General features: G+C 44.3%; 1 protein-coding gene across 2 annotated transcripts in view; it reads right to left on the reverse strand.

The window, feature by feature from the left end:
- Positions 1–7,336: 7,336 nt before the first annotated feature.
- TMEM98 (transmembrane protein 98) overlaps positions 7,337–25,491 on the reverse strand; it is a 106,493-nt gene continuing 88,338 nt past the window's right edge. For both annotated transcript variants that reach the window (XM_082271703.1, XM_082271704.1), the window contains exon 7: positions 7,337–7,581. In XM_082271703.1, the coding sequence (XP_082127829.1) occupies positions 7,374–7,581 (208 nt within the window). In that variant the 3' untranslated portion in view covers positions 7,337–7,373. The remainder of the gene's footprint in view (positions 7,582–25,491) is intronic.

The raw sequence follows: 25,491 nt of genomic DNA on the forward strand, positions 1-25,491 counted from the left end.
GTTCCTATTTGGCCGACAGCCCCCCCCCTACTTCGGCAGAGATGGGGTTTTGTCAGGAGATGGCGCCCACCTGTTCCGGTATGGTGAGTAAGCCTTCACCCCCCTCTTCCCCTGGCGGATTTTTGGGTGGACGCGGGCCCCTCCCTGGGACGGTTGGACCCTCACAATCCTGGGTTCCCTTCTGTCCTGTCACGTACCCCCCCACCTAGTGGGGGGAGAGTAGTCACCCACATCCCAATACCCCCCTCACTAGTGGGGATATTGGGATGTGGGTGACTACTCTTCCGGGGGCTGAGTCTGAGTTTTTAGGCCACAGGTGGGGGTAGGGGGTGGGGGCGCGCCGCCGGCGATGGTCGAATGATCGTCCGAGGGGGGGGTTCTACCTGTCACTCCAGGGCCCGCCTTCCAATGATCCCGTTCAGGAGGCTGAGGGGTCCCCACGAGAGTCCTCAGTAGCTCCGCAGGACACGTGGGGCCGCCATTTTCTTGTAGCCCATGTGCTCCATAAACACACCTCCAAGACGACCATTGCCTTGCTAAAGAAGCTTAGGTAAAGGTGGTAAACTGGGCAAGCATGTCTCCAGACCTAAACCCTATTGATTATCTGTGGGGCATCCTCAAATGGAAGGTGGAGGAGCACAAGGTCTCATGTCATCATGGAGAAGTGGAAGAGGACTCCAGTGGCAACCTGTGATGCTCTGGTGAACTCCATGCCCAAGAGGGTTTAGGCAGTGCTGGAAAATAATGGTAGCCACGCAAAATATTGCCACTTTTGGCCCAGTGTGGACATTTTCACTTAGGTTTGTACTCACTTTTGTTGCCAGCGGTTTAGACATTAATGGCTTTGTGTTGAGTAATTTTGAGGGGACAGAAAATTTACGCTGTTATACAAGATTGTAGCAAAGTGTAATTTCTTGTTGTCACATGAAAAGATCTAATAAAATATTTACAAAAATGTGAGGGGTGTACTTTTGTGAGATAGTGTATATGTGATAAATAAGTGAACCTCCATTTTACCTCTAGAGGGAACATAGATTGCGACATATTCATTGCAAGTTTGTACTTGGACTAACATTTGGTAGGCATTCAGTTGCCAGCCAGGCAGACAACGGCTGCCACAACTGAGAGATCTGGGGCTAAAGTGTAAAAAACACAAATAAATGCTTTATCCCTCTGCACATAAAGGAATGTGACTTGGTCTGCCAGATGTTCAATGTGCTATATCTTTTTGTTTGAGCTAATATTACAGTATGGTCAGCCCTGCCTGCTGGGCTCCTACCTATAACCTGTCCCACTCCACCTTTTTATATATTGAATTATTACCCAGCAAAATAATTCTGCTGGCATGATTTCCAAGTTTCATACACTGTAGGGTTGATTTACTAAAACTGGAGTGTTCAAAATCTGGTGCAGCTGTGCATGGTAGCCAATTGGCTTCTAACTTCAGCTTGTTCAGTTAAGTTTTGACCAGAAGCGAATTGTTTTCTATGCACAGCTGTACCAGATTTTGCACTCTCCAGTTTTAGTAAATCAAGCCGTGTGTTATGAGATGTTCCAATAGGTATGCCTTACACTGACCTCCCAGCAGCTGCCCCTGCAAAAATGTTACAAGCTGCTTCTTGCTCCTGTGTATGTATATATATATATATATATATATATAACACAGGCAGATGATTTGATTTGTTTATATGCTGGTTCCTTCAGGTGATTGGACACTGGCAATGCAGAGCCGTAAGGACCCCCATAGAACTCCTCCCACTCTGAGCAATCTACAGTTTTTGTTTGCTTGTGACTTTAGGTGATAGATGTCTCATTTCTAGGGAGTTAAATGCCACTTACTGGAATGTTTCCCCTTTCTGGATTCCTGCTTTAAATATCTTGCTGCACATTGGCAACACAAGCTAATAGCACAGCTTCCAGATTGGTACCTTAGGCACACCACTGGGATGATGTGGTGGAGATGTGCGGCTGACCTGTTAAGTCCCTTCAGGCACTGGATCCTGCATTTGGTGCTCCTCTTTGACACGTAGTGAAACACATGGAGTTAACCAGGGTACTATTCGGGTCCAGGGCTGTGGCAATCTGAACTGGTGTAACTTGTTTGATTTCCTAGGCAGTGTTGCAGTTGGAAGCTTCTTTAATGACTTGGGACATTCTCACGACAGATGTCAGTCCCTGAAGACTCCAATTCATATACTTTTCTGAAGTGGATGTACCTTGTCCCCCCCTTACTATAATGTCAGCCACCTGGAGTGGTAAGTTGGGCCTGGACCTTATTGCTGTCCCCTGTGCTTCTGCTCTCCTCCGCTACAGGGGCATTTCTTGGAGAGTAGTCCTGCCTGTAAACCATATCCCTTGAGGAAGGGCTGGGAGTTAGTACTGCAATGGTTGTGTGTGTCACAACCCTGGTAATGGCCATAACAATTTAAACATCTGTCCTTGGGCAGGCTCTTTGCCATCTTTATTGAGCAGCCATGCATTCTCTGGGCTCCCTGCTGCCTACATGACTGGTAGCAAATGCTTGGGCTAAATAACTGGGCACCCACAGCCTGATATGATACACTGGACAGCTGTAAACACCTTCTGCCACAGCAAGTTAGGAGTAACGCTTTTGGTACCTCACAGCCCCGACAACTTGAAGGTGAGGGGGGATGTGACAAAGGGGTTTTATGCAACCTCTCCGCAAGTGGGTCAGGTAGGAGGTTCTTCACACTCCCTGGGGATCCTGTGCTGGATAGCCAGGGCATCTTTTCTTCTTTCCTAATTCCTACCTGCCTCTCATGCCTCCCTAGGTCCCTCAGGTGACCCTCATTTCAACTTCCTATGCAGGAAGGATTTTTCCACCTCTATGGCAAAAGGCATAAGAAAGATTACTGCCCTGTGAAGGACGTCAGGCCCCACTTTCTCCTCCTAGGTCAGTCTATGGTGGTCCCTGGTGAAGGGCTTTGTTTAAGGAGTCGCTCTCTGGTGTCAACCGTGGGATTTGAATCTGTTCCTGGGCCTCCCTTTAAGCATATTACGGAGATCTCTTGGCTGACCTTGCACACAAGTTGGTTTTACTTGTCACAATGGCCTCTGCTAGGCGGGGTAGGATCTGATAGCCTTGTCCTGTAAGGAACCATTCTTGGTGTTACACAAGAAGCAGGTTGGTTCAAGACCTAAGACTTGCCATACATTATACAATCTACCATTTTCCTTTTAGATTTACCAAAACCATACAATATGAGTCCTTATATTTGGCCAAGGTGGTCTCTTTTATATTCACCTCGACCAGGGCATTGACCTATCTTTTTTTCCCCATATGCTAAGTATCTTAAAGTGGTTTCCCTACACTGTTTGGACATGGTCCTATGGGTTTACCTCCTTGGCTAAAGCTTCATTCAGGCAACCAGATTGTCTTTGTCCTTCTTGAGATTTCTCACAGGGGGTTTTCCTGCTTCTCTTTTCACCATTGCCAGGTGGATTAGACAGGTAGGTGCTTCAGCCTATACTTGCCGATTTTAAGGCATCACCCTTTTCCATCAAGGCACACTCAACCAGGTTGTTAGGTGCCTCGTGTGCTACAATAATCTGTTTTACAGATGTGCAAGACCGTTCCCTCGTCTTAAAATATTTACCAGATGGGTGCCCAGGCCTCTGCTACTTTGGCCCCAGAGTCATCCTGGCTGCTTTCTAAAATTGAGTCCCTTGATTTTTTTTTGGGCCTGTTGGTGCTTGCTGTGTTGTCCACCCCTCATGTTGTATAGCTTTTGTATGTCCCAGTTATTTAAGACTCTGCCTGTGTTTGCACTGTATGGGGAAGAAAACTAGATTTTTGTCTTGTCTACAAAATCTGTTTTTTGAAGAAATGTACAGGACATATTGAGTCATATGGGAGTCCCTAAACCGTAACTCCACTTTCAAGGGGAAGAAGCAAATAAAAAAAAAATAATATACGTATACAATTGCAACACAAGTACTATTGTAATTGAATGTTAACATTTCTGAACACACCCTAGAAACATAGTTTCCTGCTTCTGTGATTGGCTCACCAATTTTCCCAGAAGTCTGCCAAAGATGCAAGTCAGATTTCAGGCATCCCCTGCAACAAAAATGTCATTTTTGGTGAGATACTCCCAATAGGAACACATTTAAAGGGGTGAAGGCCCAGCAGATTTCCGCATTAATGCGCTGCAGCGGCACAGCTGGTTGATAATTATGAATCCACTCCCATTAGACCCACTCAGCACAGAGGAACAAACAGCGATTTCTTCAGAATAACAAAATGTAAGAATCTGCAACAAAGGTTTGTATTATCCTTGCAATGTACACAGATCACCTAGAGGGGAATGTTTTTTTTCTCAACTAAAGTGGAGTTACGCTTTAAGCTCTGCTTCTGCCAGCCTCCAGTCCAGTAAGGCTATCATCCTGTAACCCAGGCGTCTAAAGCCTCGTACACACGATGAGAACATCAGACAAATGATTGTTCGTTTTTTGGTTTTTGCACGCTAGTCTTCATACCGAAAATGAAGAGGTTACTCGACTTACAAGAATTCTCTTAGACAGAATACAACTTTAGAAGTGATGTATTTTATTTTTGGAAAAAAACCTGTACTGATTATCCAGTTCTGGATCGGAAGGATTTGCCCCCTTAATGACCAGGCCATTTTTTGGGATTCGGCACTGCGTTATTTTAACAGACAATTGGGCGGTTGTGCGAAGCTGTACCTAAATTAAATTGATGTCCTTTTTTCCCCCCAAATAGAGCTTTCTTTTGGTGGTATTTGATCACCTGTGCGATTTATTTATTTTTTTTAATTTGTTGCGCTATAAACAAAAAAGTGACATTTCTGAAAGAGAATTTTTTTTTTCACTTTCTGCTATATCATTACCAAAAATAAAAAATTAAAAAATTCTTTTTTTTTTTTTAATCCCTTTAGGCCAATTCGTATTCTGCTAAATATTTTTGGTAAAAAAAATCTCTAAGCGTATTTTGATTGGTTTGCGCAAAAATAATCGCGTCTACAAACTAGGGGACAGATTTGTCTTTTTTTTCTGGTAATGGCGGCGATTTGCGATTTTTAGCGGGACTGCGACATTGCGGCGGACAGATCTGACCTCTAACTGGCATTTTTGACACTTTTGGGGGGACCAGTGACATTACTACAGTAATCAGTGCTAAAAATATGCACTGTTACTGTGTAATACACTGGCAGGGAAGGGGTTAACCTAGGGGTGCTCAAAGGGGTTCATTGTGAGCATAAGGCAGTGTTTTCATAACTGTGGGGGGGAGGGACTTGTGAAATGATCACAGAGACCTGTGCTTCTATGTAGAAGGATCAAAGATGCTCTGATCATTTCAGAGAGAACAACGGTCAGCTGTATTTACAACAGCTGACTGCTGTTCTCTCAGCGGGGAGCAATTGCGGGTGGATCAGTATCCCCGCTGCCTAGTGGGGGCACCCCCAGGAGCGCTCCCGCAGATCGCCGCACAGGTACAGCAATTTGCGCAGCTGAGCCAGTCTGCCGCAGTATAAGTGGTTAGGAAAAAATTGTACTATCTAGTTTAGTACGAGATGTTTTCGTATTTGTCCTTTTGGGTAATTTTAGATGAATTGTCATGATTGGCTCTCAAAAGCTGTGTGCTATCAATCAGGTTATTGTGCAATCGCTTCGAAAGTGTGTTTTTTTGTACGATTTTCTGATCCTGTTTTCTAGCCTCCAAACTCTACCTATGTTCTGTACTCAGAGAAATAGATTTTATAGGTAACACAAAGCTCCTGTTGCTGTCTGAAGAAGATAAAATACATTATCTAGAGGGTGGGTGAGGAAAATGTAAACATATGGGGTATGAACTAATTAAAATAAGGCAGTACTCATTTTAAAAGCTAACCGGATTCATGCATCTGGTGTAAATAAACAGCCTGGTCTTGAAATGCATAATTTATTTTAATTCTGTACAATGTAAAGTTGTGAAAAGGTTTACATCTAATAAAGAATGTGAACATTGAAGATGCAACATTAAAGTAAAACCAAGAAATAGAAACGGAAGTTACATAAAATATATATTTATACAAACAAGAAAACGTACAAAGAAAAGCACTTAAGCAAAGTAAATGAAAAGCATGTTCTACCTTATTCATTAAGAAAAACTGAAGTGCTGTAATTACTAATAGTGTGAGTATTTACAAGTAGATGTGTCTACGTCAACTCAACACTTTTTAAAAGTGCACCCTTGCTTATGAAAGCTGGACAAAAAAATTATTACACTCTCATTCTGCAGCCCTGATAGATCTGGATCCTGAAAACTTCAAAATGAAGTATTTTTCTTCCTTTTTTTCCCCCCACCTTTTACAGATGCCTTAGGCTGGTCTTGGAACAACCAGGGGTCCTTTGTGAGTGTGGGGTGCTGTTCTTAGGGGCTCAGTTTCTGGCCAAGTGACAACCCTGAAGGTAATAAATTAACCAGGTTTTACATCAAACAGGTTCTTGTGAGGTGAACAACTTTAGATATCTTTTATAAAGGGTATAGCCAGGCAGCTGTGTGGTCCCGCTTCTTGGAGCACATGACCAACTCTATTTTATGGTAGTGGAGAAAATATGTTCAGCAGCCCCCAGCATTATTGTTTTGCCCCCAGTATTATTGTTGAGAATGAACTATGTTTATTTTAACAATGGCCATTATCATTAAAGTTGTTTATTTTGTGGAATTATTGGGCTGGTACAAGAGAGAAGACTAATATAGTAAGTGTTAACAGCTTATCCTGTCAGCTGTCCACTCCTCCTGTTTGTTTAGTATTCCCATACACAAGTTCACCTTAATCTCCATTTTAAAACCTAAATGTAAAGATCTCAATTTAGAACTTAAGGTCTTAATGAGAATGTGGGAGGGTTGGAATCTCTGTCCCATTTGGGCTGATGCACCTTACTATTGAGACACCTGGGCAGGAATGGGTGGCACAACATAAAGTAGGGTCACAGCAACTCTAACATTAGTGGACAGAGGAAGTTTCAGAACCCTCTCGTGGTTTTTTTTTTTCATCACCAATTCTGTTAAGGTTTTCTAATTTCCTGCTATGTCATTGGGAGAAAAAAAAAATGAAGCATAATCTCCCCAATAGAACATTAGAGTTGTCAAGAGGTTCTACACCTTCCACTCTATGAAAAACCCTTGTTTTACATTTTGGTTGAATTATAAGCATAATCAATATTCCCTGATGACCTGGTTTGAGAAATATAACTTCATCATCCAGAATTGTGACATAGACACTGACCAGAAAAATGTGCTACAAATCCCATAGGTAAACAAAATTCCAATGAGTAAAAATTTAAATTCTCAAATGCAAGTATCTGTGCTTGGTTCCATGTGATGTCAGCATGGGTATAATCGTATGTTAGATTGTTGACTGCTCTTGCAGAAAGTTTTCAGTTCCTGGTATGATTCTTTCTGGTTCTGTGGCCATAGCAGCTTCTCGAAGAACTTGCATGTGCTCCTCTGCAGCTGACAATGATTGATCTATCCAGTCCAGCCCAACTGTCAAGTGGCATGCATTTTTGGTCACCAATACAAGATGGCTGACAGACAAGAGAAGAGCGGTGGTTCTGCAAAAGAAAATTAAATATTACATACTACACATTTGTAGTTTCTGGTCATAGAAGTGGTTTCCCACATCCATGTCAAGTACCACCAAAAGTTACATAACAGTTGTGTTAAAATGTATAGCAGTGTGTTTAAAAAAGTGGGTGAAGCTCCAAATTCTTATAATGGCTTTTATTTCTTTAGAAGTAAATGCATTGCGAACAATAAAGTCTACTGTATTCAAAATCAAAACCTGAAGAAAAATGTTTTAATTTTGTTATTACTTTTACAGAAGGTGAAGAAAGCAATATTAGGCTTTTCCAAGAAATAGCAGTGTCTGCATTTTTCTTTAAAAACTCAAACATTTACTGTATAAACTGAAAAAATGCTTGAAGATTTAGCTGTCCTGTGAATCGCCAAACTAATATTTAGCTGTATAACCACTGTTTCTAAAAAGCTGCTTCACATCTGTGTTGCATGGAGTCAACTAACTTCTGCCACCTGTGAACAGGTATTCCAGCCCAGGACAATTGCACTACATTCCACAATTCCCCCCACAAGTTTTTATATTGGATTAAGGTCCGGAGATTGGGCTGGCCACTCCATAACGTTAATCTTGTTGGTCTGGAACAAAGATGTTGATCGCTTACTGGTGTGTTTTTGGTCGATGTCTTGTTAAAACACCCAATTCAAGGGCATTTCCTCTGACATAGAGCGTCATGACCTCTTCAGGTATTTTGATGTATTCAGACTGATCCTTATTCGCTGGTATGCGATAAATAGGCCAAACATCATAGTATGAGAAACATCCCTATATCATAATGCTTGATATATGATATCACCTTGCTTTGCTGTCTTCACAGTGTACTGTGGTTTGAATTCAGTGTTTAGGGGTTCGCTGACAAACTGTCTACAGCCCCTAGACCAAAAAAAATAAATCTTGATTTCATCAGTCCACAAAATGTTGCTCCATTTAGGCCAGTTAACGTGTTCTTTGGTAAATTGTAACTTCTTTAGCACATGTCGTTTTTTATCAACAATGGGGCTTTGCAGTGGCTTCTTGCCGATAGCTTGGCTTCACATAGGCATCTTCTAACAGGTACTCACAGGTAACTTTAAAGCTTCTTTGATCAGCCTGGAGCTGATTATTGGCTCAATCTTTGCCATTTTGGCTATTTTTCGTTCCTTCTAATGGTAGTTTTCTGTTTTCTTCCACATCTTTCTGGTTTTGGTTGCCATTTTAAAGCATTTGAGACCATTTTAGCTGAGCAGCCTAACAGTTTCTGCACTTTGTTTTCCCTCTCCAATCAACTTTTAAATCAAAGTATGCCGTTCTTCTGAACAGTGTCTGGAATGACCCAATGTACTCCCAATTTTAGAGAGAAATTTACTATACCCAGCATGTACATTTGCTGCCTTCGTCCTGTTTGACCACCAAACAGGGCCACCTGTTTGACACCTGTTTTTTCACAGACTGAATGACCTCACTGATTGAATTCCACACTGCTATTATTTTGAACATGCACCTTTCAATTAATGATTCAATTACACAGAATCGGCAGTATGCATGTCATGACGGTTTGGTCTGTTGGTTATCGATTAGGCTGGCCCTACATTATACAATTTTCTTCGAAAACTTTTCTTTAGATTTTCCAAAATTATATATGAGGTCACACCTAAACACTTTCAATTTTGTATGCAATCAGACAAGCCCTTGTACTAGATAGTTGAAGGTAAATCTAAAGGAAGTTGAACAAGAAAATTGTGTAATGTATGACCAGCTTAACTCTACTACACTTACTAGTAAATTATTTGGCATATAGAAATATAATTTATACCAAAAACAGTGATTGATCTGGTTAGTGTAGTTGGACTGCTATTTTGAACACAACTGTATCTTAGGAAGATGATTTAGATACTTTTGTGAATATCCACATTGACATGTCGGTGGAAAGTACAGGTCTGAGAAATCATGTACTAGAAGGTAAATATAGAATAATAGCTGGTCAGTTTGGAAATTTGGTTAGTTATTGACTATTATTTTATCACATGGACACGGAGGGTCTGAATATTATGTGAAAATGCAGGCTCCCAAACATCTTTTTTTTTTCTCAACTTCCCAGACTTTGGATAGTGAGACAGCCTATCCAAGGCTAGACACCAATCAGTCCCTTTTGGCCACTAAGGCTCTCACTGAATGGTGGAACTTTGGAGGGAATGCCTTAAGGTCCAAAGCTAAACCCTCAGTAGTAAAGTGAATTCTTTGCTCTTAGATGGGAGCTTTTAGTCTTAGATTTTAAAAGGATGACATATTCCCTTAATGATTTTTAAAATAAATGCATAATTGGAGTTTAAGGATTTTTCTTGATCCACAGTACAGTACAAGACCCTTAGTCTTAGTTAACTAGGTTATCCTTCTGGTAATTTGACACTGGCAAACAGAACTGTTAGGACCCCCATATAATCCCTCCCACTGACAGTTGAAGTCAGTGTCCTTAGGTGAGGGATGTTTTTTCTCTGAGGGTTTCCTTTTTTTTTTCCTTTTTTCTGCTCCAACTTGGCTACGTAAAAACCCTTCTAGCTCCTTATAGATACCATAGGCATGCAACTGGGACCGTAACCAGACCCCTCCAGAATGACACTGAAACCTACATTAAGTGTTCCACATGTTGTGCAGCAAATAGAGTTCGCTGCAGGGTTCTATTGAGATCCAGGGCAATAGCGATCCGAACTGGTGTGATCCAGTCCCTTAAGACCCCCTTTGGCAATATACTACTCCAAACTAAGGGGGGGGGGGGCTGGGATGCATTTCCCCTTTACATATAGTGGCCAGGTTTCCACAGGTAAGGGACCTGTTTCCATAAGAATCTGTCCTTTGCCAATCCTCTCTGCCTATTTTTTAGGGGATCCATTGAATGGCTTTTATTTTTTTTCCTATGTTGGACCTAGTTTACAAAAGAAATAATGGACAGAGTGAAGGTGAAACTGTTTTGCTCTTTACAGAGAGAGGGATACCTTAGGGGAGTATTGAGGCACTGATTTTTAAATGCCTCTTTGGTGCAGCAGCTCTACTCGGTGGTTCCACTTTCTCTCTCCCTATGATGCATTTTATTTTACTTTTGACAGCTTATGGCCATGATTACATTTATTTTATTTTTTTCCCCAATGTTTTTATTGAAAGCATAAAGAATAGGGCATAAATCAAGAGCTTTAGAACAGTTTTTGTACAGATTGCGTGACTTAGGAATATACAACAGTTAGCAAGCCACGTCATAAACAGAATAGTGCATTAAATCTAAGGGTTGGAGCAAACAAAAGCTTTAGTCATATAATGTAACATGGAACATTGATGTTATTCAGTATATATTCACTTCAATTCCACTGTACATAACCAGAAAGGGGGCCCTTAAGACCCTTATGGAAGAGCTGAAAGGGCAAGACCTTGGACTGGAGGAGAGAAGATGGAAAAGAGAGGAGAAAGATGGAAGAGAAAAAAAAAAGGTGGGGCTTAGGAGAGATACAGGGGAGAGGGGGACAGGATAGGGAGATAAGGTGCATAAAGGGTGTGGCTATTGCGTGAATTGTACCTGCTCCCTCATTTTTGCTTGACAGTTCAGTTTAAGCTATCTACTTCTTCATCTACTAAGAGAATATCTATCAATAGTTAATTTAATGATTGTAGGCTTAAAAGTGTTCAGTAGTGTTAAAGTGGGTCCAACATGCCCATATTTTCATGAATTTTGTTAATCGCTCTTGGGAAATGTAGATAGGCTCTTCCATTCTTCTATTTTAGAGAGCCTGGTAAACCACTCTCTGATCGTTGGAATGTGTAGATGACCAGTGTACCAGCCGCATTCACCATATGCATGGCCAGTGATTATGGACTTCCTTCCAAAAAGGTTGGAGAGACTCCCAATCCTACCAGATGTGAAGAATAGTACCCTCTGATTTCTCACATCTCCAGCATGTACAGTATATGATATGGATGGGGAGAATTTGTGCAAGCGGGATGGAGTATACCATCGGGTTTCAATTTTATAGGAATTTTCCTGAATGGCTACATTCAGGGAGCCCTTATGCGTATTTTCATGAATAGTATCCCACTCATCATCTGAGAGGGAGATCTGAAGATCTTTTTTCCCAGGATGTGCACGTGGAGTCCAGCCTGGTGGGAGGGACCTCAAAGTGTAAAGGAGATATATATATATATATATATATATATAAGAAATTGGTGTGTCTGTGGGGTAGTACGTGTACATAAAGATTCAAATGGCGTAAGTTGCCTCGTCCAGGTTAACGCCTGGGTTGAGAAAGTGCCGTAGCTGTCTGTATGTCCAAAACAGGAAAGAGCTAGTGAGAGACACACTAGGTTCTCATACGAGCGAGGGGTTCCATTTAAGAAAAATTGCTCATACATGATTAGAGGGCCACTTACTGTAGTTAACACCCCTGGGACAGAGGATAACATTGCAGATTTTGCCGCCTGTTTTAAGGCCACTAGAGAGGGTTGGATAAAAGGGTGTATCAAGATCTCCCGTGGCCAATACTGGGGGGAGTATTCATGGTAGATTACACATAGGGGGTTGTGTAAATTATTTTTCTGTGGTCCCCCAAAGTTTCCTGGCTTCATGAATGTTCCAGTCCACAATTCTTGTCAGATGGCAAGACAGATAATACTTGTGGAGGTCTGGCAATCCAATCCCCCCTTAGTTTTCGAGCGGATCTGGCGTATTTGATACGAGGTGGAGAGTTTCTCCAGATAAATGCTAAACAGGCCTGGTAAGTTGCAAAAAAGATGTCGGCAAATGAATCGGGATCATCTGCATTAAAGTGGAAGTATCGGAGTATACTTAACTGTTACCTACAGGTAAGCCTTTAATAAGGCTTACCTGTAGGTAAAATGAATATCTCCTAAACCTGCACGGTTAGGAGATATTCGCCCTGCATGCAGCCGCTGACACCAGCGGCGCATGCACTCTGAAGGTCCGGCGGACCTTCAGAGCTTCTTGCCGTAAAGTGATCTTCCGCGCGCATGCAGGAGTGACATCATCGTGGCTCCGGCCACTCACAGCGCTGGAGCCACCGAACCTGGAAGAGACACCGAGGGAACATGACAGCTCCCTCAGTGGTGTCCGGGCGACCGTGTCAGGGCTTCGTTCTAAGGTAAGTATTTCATAATGAGCTAGTATGCGAAGCCTGTCCTGCAGGGTTTTTCTTTTTTTTTTTTTTTTTTTGAGGATACAACCGTTTTAAGTACAGGAAACACGGAAGGATAATCATTTTAAGCAGGGCTGAGCGGCCACACCACGAAACGTTAAGATTTGCCCATTCCTTCAGGTCCTGCGGAGCCTTTTTCCAGGCTACAAGAAAGTTTTGATTATACAGTATAGATCTGGTAATTTGGTTGTAATCTGGATACCCAAATAAGTAATGGTGTCCTTTTTCCATAGAAATGGAAAGGAGCTCTGACAACTGTCTACCTCCTTGTGGTGTAAGTGAAACATTCAGGGCATGTGACTTGGTGTAATTGATTTTTAAATATGATAGGGTTCCAAAGTGGTCTATATCTTTCAGCAAATTAGGTAGAGTAATTCAAGGAGATGTCAGGGAGAGAAGGATGTCATCCGCAAAGGCGGCAACTGTAAAGTTCCTGTCTCCTACTTGAAGTCCTTTATCAGGGTTAGAGCGCAGTCTTTTGAGAAAAGGTTCTAGTGATAGCACAAAAATCAAGGGGGATAAGGGGCATCCCTGTTGGGTTCCATTACTAATAGTGAAGGCGTTCGACAGGTGACCATTGACTCATACACTCACGAAAGGAGTGGAGAACAATGCTAAGATATGAGCCAGCATGTGAGCACGAAGTCCGATCGCTTTAAGTACTGCTTGCATGTAGTCCCAGGCCACCCTGTTGAACGCCTTCTCCGCATCTAAAGATATAAAGAAACCTCGGGTCTCAGAGGATGTGAGCCAGTGGTGAAAGTTCAATGCTTGAATAGTATTCTCTGGCTTCCCTCCCTAGGATAAAGCCCACCTGATCCAAAGAGATAGGTTTAGGTAGAAACAGCAGCAATCTGATAGCCATTTACATAGCGAGGTTGAAAAAAGACATCAGTCCATCCAGTTCAACCCATAATGTATATGTGTGTGTTTGCTGCTAACCGCACATTGTATACCCCTGTATGTTGTGGTCTTTAAGGTTCCCATCTAATAGTTTTTTGACACTATCGAAGCTCCCTGCTGATACCGCTGCTTGTGGAAGAGAATTCCACATCCTTACCGCTCCGACAGTAAAGAACCCCTTCCGTAGTTTAAGGTTAAACCATTTTTCTTCTAGTTTTAGTGAGTGGTCCCGTGTCTTACTGAATTCCCTTATTGAAGTTTCTTCCTTATGCTATGGTTACCAGTACACTATTTGTACATTGATATATCCCCTCTCAAGTGTCTCTTCTCCAGAAAGTATAAGTTTGTAGTCTTTCCTCATAGCTGATGTCCTCCATTCCCCTAATTATCTTTGTTTCCCTTCTCTGTACTCTCCAATTCTCGCACATTCTTTCTGAGGACCGGTGCCCAGAACTGGACGGCATATTCAAGATGTGGCCGGACTAGAGTCTTGTTAAGTGGGAGAATAATCTCTTTATATCTGGAGTGAATCACCTTTTTTATACATGCCAGTATTCTGTTGGCTTTGCTTGTAGTGGCTTGGCATTGCATGCCACTGCCAAGCCTGTTGTCCACTAGGACCTCCAGGTCCTTTTCCATCTTAGTCACCCAGAGGTTCCCCCCCTAGCGAGTAACTTACATTCGTGTTTCTGACACCCAAGTGCATTACCTTACATTTTTCAACATTAAACCTCATCTGCCATGTAGTTGCCAATCCAATTATTTTGTTCAGATCTGCTTGTAAGGTTACCACGTCCTGCATAGAAGATGTTGGCCTGCTTAGCTTAGTATCGTCCGCAAATAGAAGAATTTATTTAGTACTTTCGCCTTCTCTCTGTCCTCTGTGGCCAGATTCCCTTCATCGTCTTTTAAGGGGCCAATGTATTCCAGTCTCGCTTTCTTACTCTTTATATACGAAACGCGCGTCGGGTGGAGCTTACGGCGACGCACGCCACACGTGGAAGGGACACGGCGGCCATTTTGATGGTGGGATGCAGCAGCATCCATAACTAAGGAGGAGAAACTTGCAACGCTCTCTAATAGCGGCCATCCAGTAAGTTATTTTTTATCCTTTGGGGCCAATAAAGTATTAAGCAGTATACACTATGAGGCGGTGTTCTGTTTCTTCTTTTGGGGACCCCATGTGGAGTGGAGTTTGCCTGCTATTTTGACCTATTCAAGGAAGGAGCAGTGAAGGATCCCGGGTTTCCAGGGCTCAGGCACTATCATGCGATTATGACCTTTGTGATGAGGGTCACCTACATTTGGTAAGGACCAGTGTGTGCGGTGTCTGGTGGTGGTTTACTACTGAGGATCTTCACTATCCAAAGATATATATATATTTTTTTCACATCATTCTTTGTGGAGAACATAAGGACTGCTGTTTCCCCTCTGAAGTTTTAAAGACATTCTGTGTAGACAGTTTAAGATTAGCGCTACATTTTGCCATATATTGTTTTGATCTTGTATTTCTAAGATTTGTGTTGGCTGCTTTTCGTCTTATATGTTATCTATATCATATTTTAGCGCAGCAATATCCTGTTATACTGTTCTTAATATACAGATATACCCCTCCCCCTTTTCTACCTTATCTATCCCTGCGATATAAGGAATACCCCTGAATGGTCGCCAGCCAGTCATGAGAGCTGTCAAACCAAGTCTCTGAAATTCCCACAAAATCGAAATCCTCCTCATACATTAGCAGCTCCAGCTCTCCCATCTTGTTGGCCAGGCTTCTAGCATTGGCATACAAACCTCGTAATTTTGTCTGGTTGCATACTGTATCTTCGTTCAATGTTTTTAGGCTGCACTTGCGATTTGTCCCCCTACTCAACATGGGTTTAGGAACTCTGAGTAACCTACTGCTAATGCCCCCATTTCTGCCCGCTGAACCTTGCTCCCCGCTGGCTAATTCTACATCTGTACCCTCCCCCCCCATCACCGAGTTTAAAAGCCCCTCTAACTTGTTGGCCATCCTCTCTCCCAGTACGGCTGCACCCTCCCCATTTAGGTGCAAACCGTCCTTACTCAAGAACCAGTTGAGAAGTCGGTCCAGTTCCCCCGGGAACCCATAACCCTTCTTACTACACCAGCTCCTCAGCCACTTGTTTACTTCCCTAATCTCCCCCTGCCTCTCTGGCGTGGCTCGAGGTACAGGTAGTATTTCTGAAAATACTACCTTGGAGGTCCTACACTTCAATTTAGCTCCTAAGTCCCTGAATTTGTTTTTAGGACTCTCCATCTCCCTCTGACCTTGTCATTAGTACCCACATGTACCATGACAGCTGGGTCTTTCCCAGCCCTACCCAATTATCTGTCCACCAGATCCGTGATGTGCCGAACCTGAGCGCCCGGTAAACAACAAACGGTTCGGCACTTACGGTCTTTTTCACAGATTGCCCTCTCTGTCCTTCTAATAGAGTCCCCTAACACCAGAACCTGTCTTTTCTGACCCTTAGCCTTGTTCTCGCCCTCACTGGAGGAGTTCAACACCTGACAGCAAGGGGCGTCGCTCTACTCCAGCAATGCTGGTCCCTGACTGGTTTCTTCAACATCACACAACAGGGCGTATTTATTGCAATGTTCCAGCCCAGGACTGGCCTCCTTGCCTCGTTCCTTTCTACCCTTCCTGTCACCCAGCTACTCTGCTCTGATGCCTGCACCCTTGTCTCTCCACCCACCTCTGTGCTGGCCCCTGCCGACACCTGACGGGTACGTTCCCAGCTCTCCTTCAGTATGGACATTCTTCTTAGTGTTGCCAGTTGCTTCCCTAGATTCAGGACCTGAGTTTCCATGGAAGCAACGTGCTTACATTTTGTGCAGCTGTATTCGCCCTCGATCATCAGTATCTTTGCGTATAATTTTATATCCACATTGAGGGATATGGGTCTGTAATTTGAGACTTGTGAGGCGTCCTTACCATCCTTCAGTATAACCGTTATGTGGGCCTCCAGCATGCAACCTACTGGTGTTAGGAATGGAGAGGGCATTGAAAGTTGATAACAACCTGGGGGACAAAACTCTTAGGAAGTATTTGTAATATTAAAGTGTGAGTCCATCTGGCCCAGGACTTTTACCAGGTTTTATTTGCTTTAATGGCGGTCTGCAGCTCTTCTGTAGAGAGGAGGCGTTTCAAGCTCCAGGTTGAGAGCCAGATCTCAGATTTCAATTTATAAAGTTTTGAATAATAAGTAACGTTCAAAGTGTTTGCTATATTTTCATTACTGGAAAAATATGTGCCCTAAAGGTCACGTCACGTATATGATTAATTGTGAGGGAGGATTTGGAAGTCTGTGCTGAACGCGCCAGAAGTCTTCCACTTTTATTGCTGTGTTCGTGGAACACTTTCTGGTGAAGCACATAGCATCGCCTTGTGTGTTTCCCAAGTTCCTCCAACAGGAGAGCGGGTATGTAGCAAGGGCTGCTGTGAGCAAAAGCGTTTGTGGGACGCTTCTAAGCTAATTTTGTCAAACAGTGTTCTAATCCTCTGGTCATGCTCCTTTTTGGCTTTTGCAGCTAGGGCTATAAGTTCCCCCTGAATCACACTTTTATGAGCCTCCCATAAAGTAATAGGAGAAATCTCTGGAGTAAAATTCTCTGTAAAATACAGTTGGAGACGGGACTCTTATTGGAAGACTGTAGCTGGGTCTTTTAGTAGTGACTAGTCTAGTCGCCAGGTTTTTGTCCTGGGAATTGATTCTGGAAAACTCAGGGTGACCGAGATAGGGTGGTGGTCCGATAGAAACATTTGTTCTATTGTTGCTTGTTTGAGGTAAGGCAGGTTTGGTTGAGAAAGGAAGAAATTCTATGTGGGAGTATTTTTGAAATAGGATGGAATAGAAAGTATAGTCTTTAACTGAGGGGAATAAAGTGCTCCATGTAAGGACAAAGCCTGAAGTTGTAGTTTGATCTGGCGCAGTGCGCGGTATGTCAGTGTGGGAGTTCCTGAGGAGGTGTCGATAACAGGATTCAATAGTACGTTAAAGTTTCCTCCCAAAAGGACTGTTCGCTCCTGGAATGAGAGCAATAGATCACCTATTTTCCTAAAGAAGGAAACTTGGTGTTCGTTTGGACAGTAAATATTTGCACGTGTTATTGGTTTTGAAACGAAAAGATTTTTAATAAAAACAAACCTTCCATCTGGATCCATAAGGAAGTCCGACATTTGGAATTTACCTAGTTTGGATATTAATATGGTCATCCATTTAGTTTTAGAAGGGTTTGTGGAGTGGACTGCTGTTTGATAAAGATGGTTAGTGAGTTTAGGAATGGAGTCAGAGCAAAAGTGGGTTTCCTGGGGGAAAAGAAATTGGGCTCTGTGTTTGGCAAGGGCGGATAAGACTAGCGTTCTTTTTTCTGGCACGTTCAGACCTTGACATTGAGCAAAACGCACTTCAGCAAAAAAGCTTCTTTACTCCTGAAAGCTTTCTGCATGGTGTAATAAAATGGTTTCCTCTTTTTTCTTCCTTTTCTTACTTCCTTTCCCTCCCTCCTTCAGATTTAAACTTACGAATGAGTATGCTTATTAACCCTCAAAACTACTTGCATGGGTGTCCTTAGACACGAGGATTTAAGCTACAGAGGGATCGAGAGGGTAAGGGCCTGGGGAAGAGAGAGAGAGGAAAAAAAGGGGGGGGGGGAATAAAGTAAGAAAGTGTTAAAAAAAAAAAAAATAAACAGAAGAAGAAAAGAATGCGTAGAGTTAGGAGGAAGAGAAATATCAGAGGTGGTGATAAACTATTCCACCTAAACGAAAGTAGGCTGGGGGGGGTCAGCAGATGCACTGTGAAACTGATGTTGGGGGCGTTAGTATGGACAAGATTCACATGCTGTTGCAAGCGCAAAGGCATTAAAAAGAGTGGTGTAGCAGGGAGTTCAAGAGTAAAAAGATGGGGGCATTCTGAATATGCGAAGTTCTCCTAACTAGTCGTGGGACTATGAATCTGTGGGTATCATGTGGAGGCAAACCTCAACCCAACACTCCGGAACAAAATGTAAAATGAACTGGAACCTAACTACCAGTTAGTGCAACCTTATACTGGGAGAGACCCAATGATGCATATTATTTTAGTTTCATATCAACAAACATGCCTTAACTGTGTGGCAATCTGGATAATGGATAGTGATCAGAATTCTTGGAAGAACAAGATCAAGGTGCTTTAAATCTTTCCCCTATGAGTAATATATTAAATTGAAGATTTTAGGTCCAGTTTGCATATATTAGCTCCAACCTCTTAGCGTACCACAGACCCATGGTAATCTTACATTGATAAGACATCTGTGAAAGGAGGCCTGGAGTATGTGACGATCCCACGCTGGTATAGGTTTTTTAACAGAAAAAAATATAAATTTCATAATAGACAGCGATGATAGCAGAGTGTAAGATATACTGGGTATCTGCATTCATATATAGCTATTATTAAGTAAGGTAATGCGGCCATCCACAATAGGGACACTCCCGCATCCTTAGGAGAAATCTGAAAAATACAAATACTTAGTCACAGAAAGCCATAGTAAATAATCCATTTTAATATTACCAATAGTACAGAACCCAAAGGAGAACATATCTGTATGCACTGGACTCCTGAATGAGTTGGCCAACGGTTGGCTGACAGTTATGTTATTTGTTATGGTTCTATAGGTCATCAGCAATGTAAGAAGAACTCGAGTCCCACCCAGAAGAGATCCAATCTACGTTTTACTGTTGCAAGGGAGGGGAAAGCTTCTGTTTGAATGCCGTGTAGGCAGTGGTACACATGAGATCCACCTTCCAGGATAGCCAATGCCTAAGCCTCTAGGTGTATGACTTGAATTTGTGTGTTTTGGTAAGAGGCTAAGTGGGTACAGCAACATAGATTAGTAGACTCTCAGTGGGACCTGGGTCATTCCTCCCTCTCCTTGTCCCTCAGGCTTAAAAAAATGAATAAGCAACTTCTTGGGCGAGATCAGTGCAGAAAAAAAGGGAGGGGGAACCCCATGCATGGGGTATGGGGATAGGAGGTCTCTGTCTGAGAGTACATAGCAGTTTATCCTGATTGAGCTGTATATTGGTTGTGGGTACGATTTCTCGAGACCCAAACAGATAGTTGGCAGGATAGAAAACCAATACCAGTTTGCTGGGTTTCAGAAGGTTGTTACAAGGGTGGGCACCTGTGCAATAGATTGAAGGGCAGTTGTCCACAAAACAGGTATGGTTACTGCATGCATTTTGATAAGGGTACAGGTGTATGGTAATTGCAGCATAAATCCGCATGTGGAGTATAGGAGTCGGTCCATGGTGCGAACATGACAGGATGAAAAGAAACAAACTGAATGTTCATTTGCATCAAAGGGACTTACAGACCAGTAGTTATAGGCATTCTAGAGCATTAAGTCTCCAGGCAATCTCTCTGTGGAGTAGATGAGGATCCAGGGCTGCGTTGATCTAAATCACGGCGAGATGAACGTGCGTATGGTGAGATAGGATCAAGCCTACGTCTTCTGGAGCATTGCCTTTGCGCTTTTGGAAATGAGTTGTGGGACACCAGTGTCTAGGTCTTACCTTGCCCTACTATTGGCAGCCATCTTGGACATGTGAAGACTGCTGCCTCTTATAGACTGTTTGCATCATCACTTGCCTGCTGCCTGGGTGTCACACAGTGATGATGCTGCACACCTGACTATATCACCTGATGGGTTGCATTCTTTGATCTTGTGTTTGTGCTCCAAGCTCCAACTCTGCTAACAATCTTGTGTTCTCCGTGTTCCTTCATGTATGACCTGGCTTGGCTGACGACTCTCCTGGCTCTAGACCCCGCATCGGCAGACTACCTTCTGGACTCAACCCCGGCTTGGATGACTACCCGCTTCTGGACTTGACCCTGCTCCCACTTCCTCACTCTTGCTATGCATTTATTGTTGTTTGCTCCAATAAACTGCTTTATTTTACCTGCATCCCTGGTGGTCTAGTTTCCTGGCACCCTGACAGTACACAAGGGCCATGAATCCTGATGATGCAGGTGCTCCTACGCTGCCCATGCTGGTTACCAGGCTTGATCAACAGGATCACCTTTTTGGGTCAGCTCACTCAGGCGTTGCTGACGTTGCTTGCAGGCACAGCGCACCTCGCTCTTAGTGCTGATAGGCCAGTGGTTGGCTGTCTTCTCTCATGGTCTCTCCAATGCATTGAAGGACGGGATTGCGGCCAAGGATCTCCCCAACAAGGTCGAGGCTCTGATTTACTTCCTGATTTTTGATCGATACCAGGCTCAGGGAGAGACCACCGTTTAAGGAGCCCCTGCGGAGACCTACTACCAGATTGGCTCCTACGTTTTCTTCCCCCATTACTCCCTCACCTCCCATGCCTCCTGGGGATGGTGCGCCTGGCTGTGAAACCATGCAGCTGGGGTTTACTCGCCTTTCTGAGGCTGAGCGGGCCTTTAGGAGGAGGTAGGGCCAGTGCCTGTATTGTGGTCTTGGTGGGCATTTCCTGAAATATTGTCCGACCCGTCCAGGAAACGCTCGCACCTAAGGTCCTGTCGGGGGCAGATCTTAGGTGTAATTTCCTCATCCCCAGTTTCCGGTAAAGATAAACCGCTAATCAGTTGTCCTCTCCTGGGCAGCTGGTTTGGTGGTTACTTAGGTGTTGGTAGACTGCAGTGTTGGTGATTATTTTATTGACAATACGTTTGCTACTGCGAATTCCATACCCTTGCAGCCTCGTGTTTCTCCACTAGTTAATCGAGGCAATTGATGGCAGACCCCTTCAACCAGCACAGGTTACCCACGAGACTGTTCCAGTTGATATGGCGATAGGGGCTGTTCACATAGTCGTCTCCAGGTTATTTCGTCCCCACACTACTCCCTTGTTTTGGGGTACCCTTGGCTTCAGAAAACACAATCTGACCTTTGATTGGCAGTCGGTCGAGATCCTCTCTTGGTCTCCACAGCGTGGCGCCGTTGTATCCATTGGCCTGTTAAGGTACTTCGTACCTCCTAGAATTCCGTGTTGCCTACTGAATATCGTGAGTATCAATATGACAAGGTGCACGCTGGTACTCTTCCTCCTCCATCGTCTGTACGATTGTGCCATAAACTTGCAAACTGGTGCCATTCCCCCTCGTGGCATGGTTTATCCTCTCGGTTGTGGAGAATAAGGCTATGGAGGAGTACGTTGCGGATGCGCTTGCCCGGGGGGCACATTCGCAAGTTCACTTTTCCTGCGGGTGCCGGTTTTTTCTTCGTAAAGAAAAAGGGGGTGAGTTGAAACCTTGCATTGATTATAGGGGCCTCAATCACATCACGGTCAAGAATGCATACCCGATTCCTTTGATTACTGAATTGTTCAACTTCCTCAAGGGAGCAACAGTCTTAACCAAACTTGACCTATGGGCCGCGTATAACTTCGTAAGGATCAAGGATGGCGACAAGTGGAAGACCGCATTTAATACCAGAACCGGTCATTACGAATCTCTGGAATTCGCTGGTTTCTGGACCCGTGGACCTCCTTGGTACAAGACAAGTGGGTCCGTGAAGTGAAACAGTCCGGCTACAAGATCGAGTTTCGTTCTTACCCTCCGGTGAAGTTCTTTCCTTCCAGTGTGCATCTGTCCCTGGACCGATTGCAAGCCCTCTTTGGGGCAGTGCAAGACCTGTTACTTCAAGGGGTAATTGTTCCGGTTCCAACTCCAGAACAATTTCAGGGGTTTTATTCAAACCTGTTCACGGTCCCTAAGAAAGAAAACAAGGTGCGTCCAAATCTGGATTTTAAGGCCCTGAACTGGTTTATGTGGGTGCAGAAGTTCAGAATGGAGTCTGTTCGAACGGTGGTGGCATCCTTGCATCAGTGGGATTTCTGTGCCTCGATCGACATCAAGGACGCTTATCTACACATTCCAATATTTGTCTGTCACCAACAATTCCTCCACTTTGCTGTGGGAGAGGAGCATTATCAGTTTGTGGATTTACCCTTTTGGTATTGTTTCTTCTCCTCGGGTCTTCAGTCTTCACAAAGGTGTTGTCTCCGGTGCTGGTGTTGTTACGTCAGCGAGGAATCACAGTGCTGGGCTATCTGGACGACCTTTTCTTGCGAGCAGAGTCTCCTACTGCTCTGATGAACAAAAGGGATATCACTATACGGACTCTGAGGGAGTTCAGCTGGTTTCTGGATTCTCAGAAGTCTGCTCTGGTTCCTCCCACAAAACTGGACTATCTGGGTCTGATTCTGGACTCTGCTCTAGCCAGAGTGTTCCTTCCTCTGGACAAACTCCAGAAGTTGCATGCTGCGATTCATCCCTTGGTGTCCAGCAGGTGTTCATCCCTCTAGACTTGTATGAGGGTGCTGGGCCTGATGGTTTCTACCTTCAAGACTGTCTTGTTTGCACAGTTCCATACGAGGTCCCTGCAAAGGGAGATCTTGGCCAAATGAGACAAGTGTCCGAAGTCTCTGGACAAGCTGGCCTATGTCGACTTTCAAGGAGACAGAAGAAGCTGCACAGCCTAAATGGAAATGGACTTAATTCTGACTTGGGTGGCGCATTACATTCTAGCCCTGACCACATTGCATATTTCATGCATAGGGAATTTGCAGGCCGACTTCCTCAGCCATCAGCACCTGGACCAAGTAGTTCCTTCAGCCAGAGATGTTTTCAATACGTTTTTAGTAGGTGGGGGACACCAGATGTGGACCTGTTGGTATCTTGGTTCAACAAAAGACTGGGCAAGTTTACTGCTAGTTCCAGAGATCCTCGAACTTATGCAATAGACGCTGTGTAACTCAGAGGAATCAATTTTGTCTGATCTATGCTTTTCCTTCACTGAAGCTCCTGTTGCAACTGGATCGAGTCAGAGGCTATTCTGGTGATTATTGTGGCAGTTTGCGTCCAGAATGCCTTGCACGGCAATATCACATTGAGGAAAGTTTCTCCTGCAAAAATGGGTGGTTCCTGTAGTAGTTCCTTTTTTTTCTTGACTTTAACCGGACCCATATGGCCCCTGTGGAAGACCCAGTCGATAAGGCCTTCTTTAAAGCCCCCTTCTCTTTAGTAGGCCCTGTCGTAAAGCCTGTGGTTGCTTCTTTCGCAGTTTGTCAGACCCTTATTGTCTTGATTATCTGACTTTCTCAGACATCGGTGTCTGGATTCAGGGGAATGGGCTCAAGTTCTTTGCCCTAGATGGAAAACACTGGATGTGGATCAGCTGGCTTGCAGATTTAACAAAAAAAACTGTACAGGTTTATCTGGTGCAATTGCAGTGGAAGCTATGATGATGCCATGGGATCAGTTCACTCTTATCTACGTCTTGCCCAGATTCTCTCTTGTCTGATCTGCAGGGTCAAAATGGAGAATGTTCAGTGATTCTCATTGCACCAAAATGGTCTTGGAAGAACTGACACACTTGGACTCTGACATTCTCCCTCCTTGATTGTTTGTTCTATCCTAAGGACCAGTTCACCATTCTGCTTCTTTGTTTCTGGCTTTACTGGCATAGCTGCTAAAGCCAAGATCCTGAGAGACCTAGGTCTTTTAGACTTGGCCCTCCCTACCCTCTTGCAGGCTATGAAATCCAATTCTTGTAGTTCACCATCACAGCTAGAAGGCCTTCTCAGTCGCTGGCTTTGACAGTCCAGCTTGTTTGATGCATGTCAAGTAATTTTACCCTAAGGGGCATGGCCTGCGGCGCTGCAAGATGGACGCTTAGACTGGCAGCTCCGCTCGGCCATCCGGGACTTCAGCTCACAGCAGCCCACACAGCAGGTTTACTTACCTCCACGACACTCCTGTAGCCTCCAGGAAGCATGAAGGGGAAGAAGGGCTCCTTGCAGGCGAATCGGCTGGACAGATTCCTCCTTTCTTCCGCCGCGGGCCTCCGCCACCATGGTGTGGGTAGGCCGCAACAGCACGCCTCCCACACCTCCGGCGGGCGGGAGAATCGCGGCCTGCCACTGCGCCAGGTAGCTAATCCGGACAGTGGCAATTCATCCGGTTCCTCCACTCCTCTCTCGCCCTCGGCCAGGAGCCCTGCCAAACAGAAGCCCAGATGGAGCTCCCCACCACCGGACCCTGACCAAGCCTGTGGGATGGATCAGTCTGCAGCTTCTCCCCTGCATGGTGGGATCCCTGCACAGCCCTCCATGGATCCCTTTGCAGCATTCCCCGCTGGGGATCAGCCAGTGTCAGCTTCTTTGCTTAAGGACATGCTTCATTCCCTGTGGTCCTCCCACCATTCTGATCTCTTTCAAGGCCTCACTCAGACCAAACGAGAGGTGAAGCAATTGGAAACCAGGGTGGATGCTGTGGAATCCTCTATGGAGAAATGTACTCTCTCGCTCAACACTATGGTTTCTGCACACAACGGCCATGCTGAGGACATTGCATGGCTGAGAGACAAGGTGGCGGATCTTGAGGATAGATCCCGTCGGAACAATCTGAAGCTGAGGGGGATCCCAGAGTCGGTCCAGCCACAAAACCTCAGGCATGTAGCCACTGCTCTTTTCTCTGCTCTGGTTCCTTCCCTCTCAGCCTCTGACCTGGAGATTGATTGGATACATAGGATCCCCAAGCCGGGCTTTATAGCCCCTGACAAACCCAGGGATGTCATCCTTCGGGTGCATTTTTTCCAGGCGAAGGACAAAGTCCTCCAAGCTGCCCGTCAACTTCAAGCTATGCCTGGCAACTTCCCCAACGTCCAAATCCTCCCGGATCTATCTCGGCATACGCTCCAAAAACGCAGAAATCTGGCCACCATCACCAAGGCTCTGCGCAATCACCGTATACCCCATAAATGGAAGCACCCTG

This window comes from Pelophylax lessonae (assembly GCF_965119305.1).
Source record: "Pelophylax lessonae genome assembly, chromosome: 11".
In the NCBI taxonomy this organism is placed as follows: Eukaryota; Metazoa; Chordata; class Amphibia; order Anura; family Ranidae; genus Pelophylax; species Pelophylax lessonae.